The following is a 17927-nucleotide window of genomic DNA, read 5'->3' as shown; positions in this document are numbered from 1 at the left end:
GCGCGCGCGTGCGGGTACATATGTACTAGGATGCATGTGTGAGGTTGGAGGACAACTTTTGGGCTTTCCTTCACCATTTAGGAATAAACTGTTGGCTATAAGGGTTCCACGGCTGCGAGACCATCTCATCAGCCTCAGAATTTAGATTCTTATTTATTCTTTGGACAGTGGAGATTAAATTCAGAGCTAGACAGCCACTATACTATACTGAACTGTATCCCTAGCCTTGATTTTTTTTTTAATTTTTAAAAATTTATTTAACTTTATGTACATTGGTTTGAATGTGCTTGATCTCCTGGAACTGGAGTTACAGACAGCTGTGAGCTGCTGGGAATCTAACCCTGATTCTCTGGAAGAGAAGCCAATGTTTTTAATCCCTGAGCCATTTCTCCAGTACCCCCCAGCCTTGATTTTTAATTTATCTTTTTGAATAAGATCTCATATAGCCAAGGCTTGTCTTGGACTCTGCCTCAACCTCCCAGATGCTGGAATTACAGTCATGTTCCTTCAAGCCCATGCTCTTCTGATTTTTATATTTAATGCAGTTTATTTATTTTGGGGACAGAGTCTCTTTTATGAAGCCCTAGCTGTACTGGAATTCAGTATGTAAACCAGACTCACAAAGATTGGCCTGCCTCTGCTTCCCAAGTGCTAGAATTAAAGGTATGTGCTATCATTCCCAGATTTATTTTTATTTTTTTAGATGAAGTACTTTGGGACTTTATACATAAACATTTTAATAGCTAAATAAAAATCTTTGCCATTCATAAATATACCTCATGCTCAAATACAGTTGTTCCTCCATATCTGTGGGAATTGGTTCCAGGACATTTCTTTAATAACGAGATCTTCACATAGCTCAAAGTCAGTATAGTATTTGCATATAAAATATGCCCATTCTCCTGTGTACTTTGTTATCCTTCAGTTACTTGTAATTCCTATTACAATATTCTGTATAAATAGTTGTTCTGCTCTATTTACGAATCAATGACAAGGAAAATCCATATATACATTTAGTAAACTTAGTTTCTGTCTCCTGTTTTTGAGGAGGGGAAAGAGTTGAACTGTTTAGTCAAAGATGACTTGAACAACTTGATCTCTCCTACCTTTTCTTCCAAGGGAGGCTTGGATTATAGGACTGCACCACCATACCTGGCATAAGTAAGCTTAAAAATTAACTTAAACAATTATAACATGCCAGGTACTGAAAAATTATATTTCATAAATGAGCCCTTCACATTTATCTATAAAATGGTCTTTGGTCTTATGACTTAAGATAAAATAAAGAAGCTTGGAATAGGGGCTAGAGAGATTGTTCCTGGGATACGAAAATATGCTTCTCTTGATGCTCTGTAGTTTAGTTCCCAGCACTTATGTCAGGAAGGTTATCATCACATGTAACTCCCACTCCAGGGGCTTCAGCAGCTTCTTCTGGCCTCTACAGGCACCTGCATGCATATGTACATACCCACACTTAGACACAATATGCATAATTAAGAAAAATGCTTGAAATAGGCATGATCTTTCTGATCTTGTGGGCTTTTTATGTTATTGATAGTCTTTTTCCTTGTTCTACATTTCCTTTTCTAAATAATCTCTAAGCACCAATGAAGGGGTGCTGGGGTGATGGCACTTGCTGTGTAAGCATGTGAACCTTAGTTCAATCCACATATAACAACCTGTAATTTGAGAGCTGGAGAGATGGTGACAGGCAGATTTCCTGGGACTTACTGGCCACCCAGTCAGTCTACTTGGAATGAGTGAGTTCCATAATCAGTGAGGTTCTTTCTCAAAAAATAAAGCGGAAAGCTATTGAAGAAGATTTGAGGTCAACCTCTGTCCACACACACATCTGCATGAATATATGTGCATCCACACGCATGCATACCACACACAAGTAAGTAAAGATCTGTTTAAAACAAAAATGGAGCCAACTGTGATTGCATCATAATCCTAACATTTAAAAGATGGAAGTTGGAGAATTGTAAAACTGAGGCTAGCTACATAGTATAACTCTGTCTCAGGAGAAAACAAACTGCGTGTGATAGTATATACCTTGAATATCAGCACTAGGAGGCATAGACATGTGGATCTCTGTGAGTTACATGGTGGGTGCAGGAAAGCCAGGAAAATGTAGAGAGACCTTGTCTAAAAAAGAGAGAAAGAAAGAAAGAAATGAAATAAATCCAGGTTAAATATTAAAGAAAATATTTAAATACTGTTTAACTTCTCATGCTTAAAGCAATAGGAAAATGCAGATAATGTATAAGAAATGGTCCATATAGTTAAGAAGTTTGGATACATCTTCATAGAAATATGGAAAATTGAATTAGGATTATGATGGATATAATTTACATATGTGGGAAAAAAAGACATTTCATGTGTTTGATTTTTATTAAATTCCACCCCCAATCAGTTACACTCTACTTTCATTGTTAGTATGATATCATTTTCACGTACTTGTTTCGGTTGGCCTTTATTCCTTTACAGAAAGTCAGTGTTTTAGTATTGTAGTAAAATAGTTGAACTAATTAAAGAGTAAGGTTTATTTTGGCCTTACTTTTTGGGGCTTGTGGATTGTTTTGCTCTGAGTCAAGGAGGGGCAGAGCACATAGCTTTGGGTCTCTGGTGAAATAGGTCATAGCAGGAGACTGTAGTACAGCAAGATGTCATCTCATGGCCAGAAATCAGAAAAAGGTGGGGGTAGGGTTATCACACTTCCCCCAGTGACCTAAGAACTTTCTCAGTGTGCCTTGGATTCTTTTCTTGAGTGTTAGAGTAACATTTCTCCATCACCAGTTCACCTTCTCACCCAGTAGCTTAGGTATTTCTGTATTAAGTGTAATATGATTGTCCATCTTGTCAGTCATTTAAAAAATTCAAATTATCTTAGTTTTTCCATTTCCCTATTGTATTAAAATAGTTCTAGGGTTCTGTTACTGCACATTAGATAATGTTAGTAATCTCAATACTTGGGGAAAAGGCAGTTGGGTTTCTGTGAGTCCAAGGCCAGCCTGGTCTACATAGCAAGTTCCAGGACAACTAGGGCCATATAGAAACCCTGTCTCGAAAAACAAAAAATAACCACAAAAAAAATGTTTCTATTGTAGTAAGTTATATCACAGATGGCAATCTGATTAACACAGTTGTCTTACCTTCCAACAGAATATAGAACGATACTTTCCAACATTAAAAAGAAAGACAAGTCTTCTGAGACAAAATGAAGTACAAAGGAAACCAGTTGCAGTTCTCAAGAGACCTAACCAGTTAAACAGAAAGTAAGTACTCAAATAGAAGAATGGATTATCAGAAAGTCTCTGTGTTATTTCCTTGTCGTGTTGCTGTGCCATGATATCTGACGAAAACAGCTTAAGGATGGAAGGGTTTCTTTTAGGTTGTAGTTCATTGTGGCAGGAAGGGTATGGCAACAAGAACAGGTTGGTGACAGTGTCCACAGACATGAAACTGATGGGTAAGTACTGTGCTCCACTCACTTTCTCCTTTTTCTACAGTTTGGGTCCCAAGTTCATGGACTGTGTCTTAGTTACTCTTCTGTTGCTGTGATAAGATACTCTAGCAGGGATGTAGCTCAGTTGCTAGGGTGTATCCCTACCATGCATTAAACTTTGGTTTGACCCAAGCAGCACTTAAAACCAGATACGGTTTCCATCATTTGGGAGGCAGAGGCAGGTGGATCTCTGTGAGTTCAAGGCCAGCCTGGTCTATAAGAGCTAGTTTCAGGACAGGCTCTAAAACTACAGAAAAACCCTGTCTTGAAAAGAGTTAAAAGAAAAATAATTGAAGTAATCAGAAAGGCAGCTGATAATCTGTGAAGTTACTTTACTATTTGAATATCAAGTGCTGTTATTTATCTCTCATAGAATACAATTTATGATAAAGACTTCAACTTGGATTGAAGTCTTTCTATATATACAGTAATCAAATTGCAGTTTTGCCTAATGATCGTTTTTGGAAGTCATTTGATAGGGTATCTTTTGTGAAAGGGGGTTCTTTGCAAATAAGGATCTGTCATTTATATGAGGTTTATGTGTTAATTATGCTAGCTAAAAAATTTTTGCATTTGAAACTCTGGAGGTTGGAAGTGAGATTTAGGTAACCTTTTAAGTACTTGATTATGTAGTAGGTAATTATAAAATTTTGGGTTTTTTTTCATATTAAAGTGGTAAAAACCAAGTCAAATATAATTGTGTTGTTCCATGTATGAAAATTAAAAAGTAGAAGTGTAACTTGAAAACTGTGTTATTTATTAAGTGTGTATGCCACATAGCATTATGTTAGAGGGCAGTTTTGAGGAGTTGGTTTTTTGCCTTTTGCCTTAAGTGAGTTTGGGATTAAACTCAAGTTGTCAAGTTTGCACAGCAAGTTTATTTTCCTGCTGAGGCATCTTGCTGGATCAAAAAGCATGGCTATTATGCATTCATATACATATATACCTGTAGGTTTTATAGATTCGTGTTTGTTTTCCCTTGCCGTAGGAGGATTGACCCAAGGCCTCAGATATGCTAGGCAAATGCTCCACCCCTTAGTTCTGTCCCTGCCCATGTCATTGGTGTTAACAAAGGGTTCTGAATGAAGATAAGGAAGAAAGCAAAAGCAATAGAGATGGTTTTTCCAAATCTTTTGTTGTTTTGTTTGATTTTTTGAGACAAGGGTTTCTCTTTGTAATCCTGGCTGTCCTATAGCTCAACTTTGTAGAATAGGTTGGCCTTGAACTCACAGAGATCTGCAGGACTCTGCCTCCTGGGTGTGAGTGCAGGGATTAAAGACGTGTTCCACCACCACCAGGCTCCAAATCTTTTTTTAAAAAAATATTTATTTTTGTTTTGTATGTATGGTGTTTTGCTTCCACGTGTATCTGTACATCACATGTTTGCAGTGCCCACAGAGGTCAGAAAAGGATTCCAGATTCCCTGGAACTAGAATTAACAAAGTTGTGAGCCAATTATGTGAGTGCTGGGAATCGAACCCAGGTCCCTTGGAAAGAGCACCCAGTGCTCTTAACTGTTGAGCCCTCTCTCCAGTCACAAGTCCGTATTTGTGGTTTTCAGATTGGCTCTGAGTGTATCTAGGTATGGTTTTCTTTGAACTAATCTTGTAAATTGTAATTTAAAGAACAAATTTAGGGATATTAAATAATAGCACTAAAATGTAATTTTGTAAATGTCTTCAGAAGTTGTGAGTAAAATTAGAGAGGAGAATATTTGAGATATAGATTAGTTCAAAACCAAGTTGTGTGATATACTGCAGAGCGAGATATTTATAAATCAAATTTAGTGACTTTGTATAAATAAAAAAACAAATTGGAGTATATATTACTTGCTCATCAGATTTTAAGCTTATGAGTTTAATTTTTTGCTTATTTTTTTCTCAAGGTATTTGAAAGCAAAGTGGCCGAGATTACTTATACATGGTTTTTGTTTTTGTTTTTTTTTACAGAAATACCATTCCAGCTAATTTTACCAGGAGCGGAAATAAACTAAGTCATCAGAAAGATACTCGTCAGGCAACTTTTCTTTTCAGAAGAGGCCTAAAGGTATTGACAAGCCCTGCTTGTGCTTCCTTTACTCACAGTGGATCCTTAATAATCATAGGCATGGCCTGTTGTTGAGAGGGAGAGTAGGTTTTAGTGTGAAAAGCAAGACATTAGATTAGTTCTTTCTGTTAATACATGTTTTTTTTTCTATTCCCTGCCTTTCTCTTGCGTGTGTAGTGGCATCTTCTAATAATTTAACTTGCTTATTTACTAATAAACTTGTTCTAATCCATGGACCCCAAAAGTATGTATAGCTAACATGGTACAGGCCCTTCATGGACCCATGCTTATCTTAAACCTGGGTTGTAAAGTTACAGTGCGTGATAGCCGATTGGCTTTAATCCTGCTTTCTATGAGAACTGCTGGGGTTTTGTTGTTTTTATTTTCCTTTTAGGTTCAGGCCCAGTTGAACACAGAACAGCTGCTAGATGATGTTGTAGCCAAGAGAACTCGTCAGTAAGTTTCACCTTGTTTTATTTTTTTAATATATTGTTTCTAAACTCATAAGATTGCCCTTTGTTCCCATGTGTAAGAAATTAATGAAACACAAAATGAAATTCTTCCTGCATTAGGTAAATAGAACCCAGGATCTCACATGTGCTAGATAATCACTGAAGCACTTTAGTCTCCAGTTGATTCAGGTTTCAGATGCCTGTTTAGTACTAGTTACTAAACTAATTCTTCACTATTTATCCGGTTTAAATGGTGTAGATTTTCCATCTTCCCTCCCTCCATTTCTCCTTCATTCTCATTCTCTCTCTCTCTCTCTCTCTCTCTCTCTCTCTCTCTCTCTCTCTCTCTCTCTCTCTCTCTCTCTCTCTCTCTTCCTCTGTACCTTCTTTTATACAAATGAATCTGTTTAAGAAATGACTAGAATAGAATCCCATAGAGCTTTTAGAAAATTTATAACACATAAAAATACAGTAGGATTTTTTCTCCTTGCCACCCTGTGAAAGTCTTTTAAAAGTCAGTTTCTGTCCATTACTCTTCCCAAGTATAGTGTATGCTTGTATAGTTCTGATTCCACCATCAGAGTTATCAGAATTTAGAATATTCATTTTTTTGAGGATTGCTTATTTTAATTGCATTTGTGTTTTGCCTGCATGTATGTTTTTGTGTGCACCAGATCCCCTAGAACTGAAGTTGACAGTTGTGAGCTGCCATGTGGGTGCTGGGAATTAAACCCAGATCCTCTAGCAAAACAGCCAGTGCTCATAACCACTGAGCCATCTCTCTAGCCCCTGAAATTGGAATTAATTTTTTTTATTTTAATAAAACAGCAGTTACATTTTGTTGAAAAAAAAAAGGTGTAAAGGTGGTCATGGTCCAGATAAGTAGAGTGACTGTAAGAAATTATTTGAACCTGATGCTGGCAGTAACCGTTAGCACAGGAGACATGAACCAAATACTACAGGAGAAAATAATAATCATTGTGCTTTTTCAGTGAACATTTATGTATTAGTGATGTTATAGACTGTTTATGCTGGGAGAAGATCTCGTGGGACTCTGCTTCACATCCAGTGTGCTGCTGACTTTAGCCTTGAGCTTCTTATCTTTCTGTCTCCACCTGGGTGGTACTGGGATTACAGGGTGTGCCGGGCTGCCTGGCATTATTTATCTGTTTTGAGCTTTGAGAGTAAAACACAGATAAAAGATTGTTGATTTGGGAAAAATATAATGGAAGTGTGCCAGATTTTAGATAATATAAATAAATATAGAGGTAGAGCGGCATTATTGTGGCATTCCCCTGGAATCCAGTGTTTAGAAAAGTGGCACAGGAAGATTCCAAGTTCAAGACTAGCCTAGACTACATAGCAAGACCCAGTGATGGTGAGGAGGAGTTGGAAATACAAGGTGGGAGAAAGGGTGGAAAGAAGTAGTGAGGGTTTTAAACCTCCACACAAGCAGACAGAGAAGTTAGGCGCTTCTGGAAGAACTGGAGTTTTAAATTACAATGAAAAGTAAAATAATAATACAGCCATGAAAATAGAAGTAAGCAGGGAAGCTGATGGTCTTGTTCCAGCTTGGGAAGTATTTTGTTTTGTTTGTCTAGGAAGATCTTTTTACGTAAACATCTTGTTTAATGAACTAAAAGTAGCCAGCAGACAGTGAAAATAAGAAGTGTCAGAAATTCTACCTCTAGTTTAGAAATGGTGAGCAAGAGCCTGGGATGAGAGGCTGCTTGGTTTCATTAGATGCTTCTCGCATTTAATTTTTTTTTTTAAACAACTGTGTGTTCGTTATATTAAAAAAAAAATCTAACAAATTCAGGTTTGCAGTTCTTACACCTAAGATGTTGGTGCATTAAGTAGATCCTGATGGGGTTCAGCATCTGTATGTGTGCGTGTGGGTGTCTTTAGTCTAAAAAATGAATGGCTACTATGAAAATGTATGGTTTAGAGCTGAGAGTTTATCTTGGTAGTAGAACGTTGGCACACTAAGATGGGCAGAGAGGCAGAACGAATATTGGTCAGTGGGATGCACTGTAAGATTTATAAGCTTCCATTTTAAGAAAAAATTTCAAACCTAGATGGCGTACTTCCACCACAAATGGAGGAATTTTGACTGTATCCATTGACAACCCTGGAGCAGTACAGTGTCCAGTGTAAGTCTTTTTCTTCCTTTTTTTTTCCTTCAGAAATTGTAACCTGTTGGTTTGTAAAAGGAAAATAAAAAGTATTGGATTTGTGCTCAGAGTATACTGTCTAAATGAAGATGAAATGAGATGCGAGGATAGAAAATATTTGTGACCCTAACAAGGCCTTTAGTCCTAATACTTGAGAGGCTAAGGCAGGAGGATTGCCATGAATTTTAAGGCCAGGTTTAGATACTTTAGTGGTTTCAAAGTTACCTCTGGAGTGCTGAGATTAAAGGCGTGCGCCATGACTACCTGACTTAACCTACTATTCTTGCATAGTATCTTGAGTTCACTTCCCAGCACCCATAACACAGATCACAACCATCTATAACTTGAATCCCAGAGGCTCCAACACCCTCTCCTTAGCTTCATGGTCACTGCATGCATGTGGTGCATATGTAGGCATGGAGGCAAACACTCATACACATAAAGGGGGGGGGGGTTAAAAATGGAGTTATGGGATTGGAAAGATGGCTCAGTGGTTATGAGCGCTCTCTGCTCTTTCAGAGGTCCTGAGTTCAATTCCCAGCAACCACATGGTGACTCACAACCATCCATATTAAGATCTGGTGCCCTCTTCTGGCCTGCAGACAGACATTCATGCAGTCAGAACAGTATATACATAATAAATAATCTTTTTCAAAAATACAGTTGTACTTGAAAAAGTATTCTATGACCAGTTTTTGGTAGAGTAGTCCATCAAGAGCCAGCACTTTATTTTTAGTGTTTGAGAGCATAATGTAATACCTGTAATTTACCTGAACATGTGTAAAGAAATTATGAGTACTTTTAACTGGTAAACTAACTGAAACCTTTTTTTCCTCTGCTAGAGCTCAGAAACCACGATTAACTCGTACTGCTGTACCCTCATTCTTGACAAAAAGAGAGCAGTCCGATGTTAAGAAAGTTCCTAAAGGTGTCCCTCTACAGTTTGATATAAATAGTGTGGGAAAACAGGTAAAAAAAAATTTTTCCTGTGTTTCTTTGGACCACTCACTGACAGCTTTCTGATAACCAGAAATATTTTATAGCAAGTTAAACAGGGTGACCTAACACCTTCCCCAATGCCTAGGCAACCACTAACCTGCTTTTTGTCTCATAGATTGCCTGCTTTGACATTTCACTTAAATTGGGTCTTGTAATATATGATCTTGTTACTGATTCTTTCATTTCCATGGTTTATTTAAAGTTTCTTCCATATTAGCATTTTCTTTTATTATTTGAATGGTGTTCATCACATGTACATGTCACATTGTATATTTTTTAATTAGTTGGAAGTTTCTGTGTTCTTTGGCTACTATAAATAATTCCGTTTTGTCAGTTTTTATGTTGGCGTATTTTTTTCTTTTTCTTTTGGTGAATGCCAGTATATATTTGGTGTATTTCTTGTGGTAGACTGTATGCTAAGTCCACATTTAAACTTTAGGAACTACCAAGCTGTTTCACAGAGAGAGATTCTTTTATATTCCCACAGCACATATGGGGTTTCTAAACTTCTCCATATTCCCGTCAATATGTGTTATCTTCTGTCACTTTTAGTATAGGACAAATGAGTATAAAGTGAAATCTCACTGTGTTTAACAGTTTGTGTATTGTTGTCATCCTTGACAACATACATAGACTGAACTTCAGGGGGCTAGAGCGATGACTCACTGACTGCTCTACTATATAGGTCCTGACTTCAATTCTCAGTACCCACATGGTTTCTTACAGCCATTTATAATGGGATCCAATGCCCTCTTTTGTTGTGCATACATACATGCAAACAAAGTACCCACAAATGTAAAATACATAAATAAATCTTTTAAAAGATAAAAATAAAAACACCTTGGTTAGTTAACTGCTTTTTTTTAAAAAAATCACTAAACTTCATAGTCTGTGGAGTCTTTAGTTTTATATATATATATATATATATATATATATATATATACACACACACACACACACACACACACACAGACAGACACACAGACACACACACACACACTTGTTCATTCTCTAAATTCTTTTCCAGTATTTAAACTATTTTTCTTGTTTTATTATAACGGCTAGCACATGTACTACAGTGTTAAATAGGCATAGTAAGACTAGTATGCTTGCCATGTTCCAAAGCCTGAGGAAAAGCATTAAAAGTTTAACCATGTGTATAATACTGTTAGCAGTTGGTTACAATACCGCTCAGCTAAGCTTGCCCACTTTTCTGAGTTTGAACTCAAAAATATAACTTTGCCTTTTTCCCTTTCTTTTTCTTCAGGTACTGACCAATCCCAACCATGCTTGCCCTGATACTTGGGGCCTTCTCACTCTTTGCTCTGAAAACACCCCACTCTCTTCTATAGCTGTTTTCAGGTCTCCTGCTGACACTCCTTTTCCTTTCTCTGTCAGGTGCTGGGAATTACAGCTTACCTGCCTCTAGTTTTTCCTTTCAAACTCTTGAAGAAAATACTTCTTAAGTTTAATATATTTATTTATATATTACTGTTGGCTTTAAGTTTACTGTGGATTCTATTTATCAAATCAAGGGAGCTCCCATCTTACTAATTTGCTGAGAATTTTTACCATGAATTTTTGTTGAATATCATCATACACTGCTTTGGAAAACAGTTTACTAAAAATGAGGTTCTGGTATTTAAAGTTAGAAGTATGAGGGATAAATTTGGTTTTGTTTAATGAGAAAGTGCACGTTGAACATAGACAAAGTCCTTTGTACAACCGCTGATACTAAATGTGGAAAAAAAAAAGAGATGAATATACTCTTTTATTTTGATCCTGTTCTTAATTTCTTTTATGTTTGGAAACACTTTGTTGTTCATCAAGCCAGAGTTTTATTTGAATTTTTAAAAAAGATATATTTATTTATTAAGCACACAATGTACTGCTGGCAAGGAAATCACCAGGTCTCATTACAGATGGTTGTGAGCCACCATGTGGTTGCTGGGAATTGAACTCGGGACCTCTGGAAGAGCACTGCCAGTGCTCTTACCCTCTGAGACATCTCTCCAGCCCCCTTATTTGAATTTTTGTAGGGCACTCAGTTAAAAATTTTTGAAATACTCAGAAGTCGAAATAACAGTGGTTCTGTTATTTTTTTAAATCACAGTCTCATACTGTAGTCCAAGCTGTCTTTTACATGGTTTTCTTTCTGCCTCAGCCTCTTGGGATATTAGTAGACCACCATTTCTGGGTAAAAGAACTTTTTTGTTGTTTGCTGCTTTTGTTTTTTGAGACAGAGTCTAACTGTATATCCTTGACTAGCCTTCATAGGTCCACCTACCTTTGCTTCCTGAGTGCTAGAATCAAAGATGTATTCCAACACCAGCTGAAGTAACCCTTTACCAAAGGCATCACTGGAATTTGTAACACTGTTTGCAGAGCCCCAAATTAATTCACATAGTGGTATCTTGGATGTCTGTTACAGACAGTAGTAATAGTGGTAGTGTGTATGTGTTTATGTAATAGTAACGTAAACATTATAGTGATGGGAAGATGAGGATCCTTGGACCGCCTAGTTTAAAGTTCTAGAGCTTCTGATGCGCAACTCAATCATACACAACAATTCAAGATGTTACGTATTGCTATTACTAGTTACCATTAATTTTTAATTTTTAAATCACATATAAAGGAAATGTTTTTTTTTCAGTTAAGTTAATTTTTCCCTCCTTTTCTATAGACAGGGATGACTTTGAATGAACGATTTGGGATACTGAAAGAGCAAAGAGCCACTCTCACATTCAACAAAGGAGGAAGCCGATTTGTAACTGTGGGATAGATCCACGTCAAAGGAACTCTTAAGTGTTGACTGTTTGGAAAGTTGAATCGCTTGAAGAGTTCATCAGAGAAGTTCAAGAAACTTTACTTCAGAATATTCACAAGCCTAAATAACTTTATTTTTGAAGGTTTTTTTTTAAATGTATAAATAATGCCCTGGAAGAATAACAGGGGATATACCTATCTGTTCTTAAAGATTTCATGGTTGGCCCAAACAAAGCAATTCTCTACTGACTTCTTAGATTCCTCGTGAAGCAGAAGAAAGCTAGAAGTCGATTATTTTTATGAGCGTGATATTTAGGATCTCATCACTTTTGTCCAGTTTTTAGACTTTGCCATGGTTAATCTTAAACTTCAGAAATAAGATTACACCCCTGTGTTGCTGTAACTTCTCACTAATGTGCTGGGGTAATAAACAGTCGCCTTTCTGTCATTGGTGGTGTTTTAAATTCTATGAGAATTTCAGTTTTAGCTCTTAAAGAATTGTGGAAATATTTAGAATTTGGCTCATTTTTAAGTTATTGTTAGCTTAAACCCCTGAGTTCTAAACATTTAGTATTGAACTTTTAGTAAGAATGTGGCTCTCAGGATTAGTCTCAGATCACAATGTGTCAGGGCTGGAAATGCTTATTTACAAAGTTATCTGGCAGGGCCTTGCAGGAGATGCCCAACACAAACCCTGATAGTTTGTCTCTAGTAAAAATTTTTTGAAGAAGAAGTGAAAGGCAGTAGCAGATCGAAGGATTGAAAGTGATTTAAAAAAAAAAAACCTGAGTTATAGTTATACTGTTTGGATTTAGTGTCGTCTTGAGTCTAGTGTCCATAGAATTCTTCTAAAAATGCTTACAAGAATTTTATTTTTTAAGATGAGTTGAATCCTTGGATATTTTGACAGTACACTTACTAGACATAAAATCCTATGCTTCGTATTTTAAAAGTTGTTTTTAAATGCCTTTAGGCTTGTTAAGTTAATAGTTTACAACTCCCCAAACAAATCTACTTGCACATGTCACAATGAAAAAAAAGATAATGAAGTTATACATAACTGTACATGTACATGTCATTCTGTTTCTTGTATCACTCAGAGTTCAGGCATTTTAGGGAGAAAGGGTTGTTCTCTTACTCTGGAGGTCGGCTGTGCCAAAATAGTGTTGAGAGTCCTCATATAATTGTACATCATAAATTACAGTAAAATGCCAAAATGCAGTGACATATTCCAGCTACAGGTTATCAAGTGTGGTCATTTTGAAGCTTGACCTTTTGTTTTGCTACGATTTTAAATCTCTGAGTGGTTTAAGTATCTCTGCTGTTCATTTCTTTTGAATACCGAGACAAAGTACTATGCTTCCTGCCTGCCTTCAATGCATCCTAGACCTCATTGTCTTTGATGCTCTTTAGAATTTCATACTGGCTTATGCTAGTCATGGGAAAATCAGCAACAATTTCATGCTTATACCAAAGATCTAAATCTGATCCTTAGTGTCTGTTATTTGCTAGTACTTCTACTTGATAAGGGATTTTTGGAAGCCAATCACAGAATTTGAAAATAAACTCTAGTTTCTCCTTAGCTGTGATGCTTTTCATTGAGGCCAAGGACTCATTATAAAACATTTTGCCAATATGAATATTTATATTTGGTTCAGGAACAAAACATTTTAGAGTGGTTTGCTGGTAGCTTATTTTCAAGCAAAGGAAAAACAACTGAGCATGAACAGTATCTTTGGGACAATTTGTGAAAATATGGTATAAAAGTCTTTGTTTTTTGTTGTTTTAAATATTATACAGAGGTATTAGTAATTCTGTTTTTGGAAACATATTAAAAATTGCCCAAATGTTGACACTAAGTACATTGAAAAGCAGTGTCTTTGGTATAGTAAATGTTTGCTTTTCATGCATCTGTAATTTAATTTTCTTTCAAAGTAAATTTTGCTTTTGATACAACTAAGTTAAAACTCATGAGTGCTATGTTGTATATAAACAAAACAATATGCTTTGTTGGAGGAAACTTTCCTTTCTTGGAATGTGGTTGTAGTCATCCTTGTTCAGTTATCGAAAGCTTTTTTTTTTTTAATTTAAACAGGGTGCAACTTAAAATTTCCTTTGCATCAAGGTGTATGCAAAACATTGATGCAGTGCATCACAAAATGAAAGTTTGTATTTAATGAGGAGGTGCTTTACACTGTACTTTTTGGTGTTTTTTGGAAAAGTTACATTAGATTTATTCTGAAGCTGTTCATTTTTGACAAATAAAATGTAACAGGTTTCACGAGTTGTTCTGAGCTATAAAGATCGAGTTGTGGTTTTTAGATTGTTTGTGTTCCAGAGCATTTTGTAGTTATTATATTTATGACTTTTAGGATTTGAAGTTAAATCTATACTCTGCCTTTTGACCATTTCACGCATAGATAACATGAGGTTCCAGTGTAAGGTATCTGAGAAATTAGATAATCAAATTGCTTACAGTGCAGAGCACGAAACGAGACGAACCTTTAGAGGCCATCTTCTTTAGCCCCTTTTTTACGTCTTAGCAAAGTGAGAAACAACATTTCCTGAGACCTTATATGTAGCGGACATGTTTGAGCCTCATGTCTTACACTTCTAAGTGGACAATAAACTACTTCCCACACAGACACTAGTTTTGTGGTATTTCACTTGTCCAGATATCTAAGAATTAGTAATAGCCCCATCTCAGCATTTGTGGCATGTTTGGTAAATTTACTCTTCCATTGATAATTCCTACTTTATTACTTTGATACTGATACTGCTGAAGGTCATTGGGAAAGGCCAGTGTTTCCAGTGTACACCAGGAAGAAGATTGTTAATTCCAGACCCCATCTCAAAACAACACACAGGAAATACTGGTGTTGTAATCTGACATGTATCTTTAAACAGACACAGACTTTTCACTCTGTAATCAAATTAGAAAATACCTTGTATTTAAGAACCATACAAGAGTTCTTGTTTAGTTTTGTTAGAGGTGTATATAATACACTGCTGTCTATAATGTAAATCATAGTATATGCACTTTGGCAGTATTTTACTAAGGAGATTGGAAAAAAGTTCATTTGTCACTACAGAGAATTCCATTTATTACAAATGTAGCAATATTAAAGCAAAAAAGGACTTGGTCATTTCTGATTAATAGACCTTTCCCACTTATTTGTGATCACTAATTTGCCACTATTAAAATCTTAGTTGAAGATGGTGGTTCTGTTTGGAGCTCGAGGTTTGGGTGGAGGTGTTGTTACAGTCAGTCTGTCTTCCTCTCCCTCTCCCCTTCTCTCTCTCCTCGTTCCCCTTCCTCTCCAGGCTATACATCACATGTATCACATTGATACACTTCAGCTTTCAGAGAACTGAGTTTTCAGGTATATGCCACAATACCCGGTTTTGTCACATCTTAAAGACTGGTTTTTAAAATGGTATTTGTGTAAGTGCCTGCATGTATGTTTATGCACTGTGTGTGTTGGTGCCTATGGAAGCCAGATGAGGGTGTAACTCCTGAACTGGAGTTAGAAGTGACTGTGAGCAGCTGGTGTAGATAGTGGGAATGGAGCCTGTATCCTCTTCAAGAACAGTGCATACTCTTAACCTTCTCTTCAGCCCCTTTGACATTTCAAGGTGGATATTTCAGTAAACACCAAGCATTTGTGAAAAGAATTTTGGATACTGTAGACCACTAAGATGTAAAGATTTGCTTGGAAATTGTAGAATTCTAAGTATACTCACATGAGGTATACTAATGTATATATTACTATACTAAAGATGAATAGGAAGCTATTTACCTAATGTATATGGCCATTAATGCCTCCCCTCTCCCTTTTCCACTTCCTCTAATGAGAAGAAAATAACATTAAACTTCGTTGTATAATTTTTTAATCAATTAGTCCTTATTGAAGCAATAACAAAGGCAGGTGTGATGGCACACATCTGTGTTCCCAGTACTTGGGAGGAAGAGGCAGTAAGCTTGCTGCAGGTTCCAGTCTGCATAGTGAGCTCCAAGCCTGGTAGAACCAAACCTGTTTCAGGAAAAGCATAACTAAAAACCAAATGATCAAACATTTTGAATATTCGCCAAATCAGTTTCTTAAGTTTAAAGAGGATGTGATGCACCAAGTTTTTAAACTTTTGGAGTACTCACAATGAATTTCTAATGACTTTTTCAAAGTTACTGAAGTTGGAGTGAAATTTGCCTCTAGTATTGAATGAGTTAAGTTTTAGCTTATAAAATAAACAGGAAGGAGAGTCTGGCAACTCCTGAGTAACTCCCACTGCCTCTTTGGTAGCTTCTTAGAGTGGTAGTTGAATACAGTAGTTAATTTCTGTTCCCTTTGGATCACAGCGTTTTACAACTCCCTAATTCTTCACTAAGGTTGTTATGAACTCTCCACAAATTCCATTTCTTATAACCCAAAGTACAGTACCTACTTTATGAGGTTGAGGAGCAGGGTTTGATAGTGTATGTCTATAATCTTAGCACTCAGGAAGCTGAGGCAGAAAAATCAAAATCAGAGTTTGAAGCCAGCCTGGGCTACATAAATACTGTTAAAAAAAAAGTTGGGACTGGAGAGATGGTACAGTGGTTAAAGAGCACTGACTGCTCTTCCAGGGACTTGGATTTGATTCCCAGCACCCACATGGCAGCTCAGAACTGTCTCTAACTCCAATTCTGTGGCAAAACACCAATGCACATTTTTAAAAAATGAGGGAATAAGGATTGAGAGAATTCTATACATTTTGCATTTCATAGTTGAAACCCCAAGTCTTTACACATCTCAAAAATTCTTAACCTCATGATCTCACACCCTTTAACAACTTAAAACTTTTTTAGGCTGTGTTTGTGTGTTCCCAAGTTTGTGTGTGTGTGTGTGTGTGTGTGTGTGTGTGTGTGTGTGTATGTACTATGTGCATGCCTGGTGCTTGCCATAGTCAGAAGAGGACATTGGACCCCTGAAACTAGAGTTGTGAGCCACCATATGGGAGCTAGAACCGAACCCAAATTCTCCACCAGAGCAAGTTCTAACCAGTGAGCCAATACTGCAGTTCAGATTTAATTATACATATTGTGCATGTATGTTTTCACATGTGCATGTGTTTGTTGCACATGAACATGTATCAGCACGTGCAAGTCAGAAGATAGCTTTCCTTCTGGAGTCTGTTCTTTGCTCCCAACACATAGCCTCTGGGGATCAAATTCAGGTCATTAGGTTTGGTGGTAAGCATCTTTGCCCCTGAGCAATCTTGATGACTTAAATCTTTTATGTAGTTACATATTTTTTGAGATAACATCTCACTGTTGTCTGATACAGGATTTAAATTCCTGTGCTCAAATAATTTTCTGCCTTCATTCATTAGTTGCTTGACTGAGGCAGAATCTCACTGGCTCTCAGACTGGCTTGAACTCCCTGTTCTTGTTCCCCCTTTCTTTGTACTAGCCATTTTCAAATAATTTTAAAATATCTTTTTCATATATGTTTGTATGCCTGTATGTGCTCAGAGGTCAGGTGAAGATGTCAAGTGTCCTGCTTCATCACTCTGGAAATACATTCTCTCTGAACCTGTAGCTAGACTGGCAGCTAGCAACCCTGAGAGATGTGTTTCCACTCTTTAGAGTTGGGCTTGTAATTCAGATGCAGCTACACCTGGCTTCCTTACCTGAATGCTAGAGATTTGAATTCGGTGTTCGTGCTTATATAGCCAGGAATTTACCCACAGAGCCATCTTCCTGGGACTCATATCCATCTGTCTTTTCTTTCTTTGAAGACATTTTTTCAATAATAGTATGTGTAACATCTCATTTCTCCCCATGTCCTCAGACTTTTTAATTAATTAGTACATTTTGGCCTCCAGATATCTAGAGACTTTCTGAAAAATCCTAATTTTCCCCTCAACATTCTCTTAGGTGTTAATACATAATCTTCTAGCTACTTCTCTGGCTTATTAACTGTTCGTATGTATGGTCAGCCC

The 17927-nt window shown here is 36.8% G+C and overlaps 1 protein-coding gene across 1 annotated transcript in view; it reads left to right on the top strand.

The window, feature by feature from the left end:
* Positions 1 to 14226, top strand: part of Fyttd1 (forty-two-three domain containing 1) — a 33521-nt gene extending 19295 nt beyond the window's left edge. Inside the window, exons 4-9 of the mRNA XM_075966289.1 lie at positions 3166 to 3278; positions 5458 to 5554; positions 5949 to 6010; positions 8085 to 8159; positions 9023 to 9149; positions 11863 to 14226. Coding sequence (XP_075822404.1) covers positions 3166 to 3278; positions 5458 to 5554; positions 5949 to 6010; positions 8085 to 8159; positions 9023 to 9149; positions 11863 to 11961 — 573 coding nt within the window. The 3' untranslated portion in view covers positions 11962 to 14226. The remainder of the gene's footprint in view (positions 1 to 3165; positions 3279 to 5457; positions 5555 to 5948; positions 6011 to 8084; positions 8160 to 9022; positions 9150 to 11862) is intronic.
* The last annotated feature ends 3701 nt before the right edge of the window (positions 14227 to 17927 follow it).

This window comes from Microtus pennsylvanicus, chromosome 1 (assembly GCF_037038515.1).
Source record: "Microtus pennsylvanicus isolate mMicPen1 chromosome 1, mMicPen1.hap1, whole genome shotgun sequence".
Lineage (NCBI taxonomy): Eukaryota > Metazoa > Chordata > Mammalia > Rodentia > Cricetidae > Microtus > Microtus pennsylvanicus.
The sequence above is the reverse complement of the archived record's forward strand: the minus strand, read 5'-3'. Positions and strand labels throughout refer to the sequence as shown.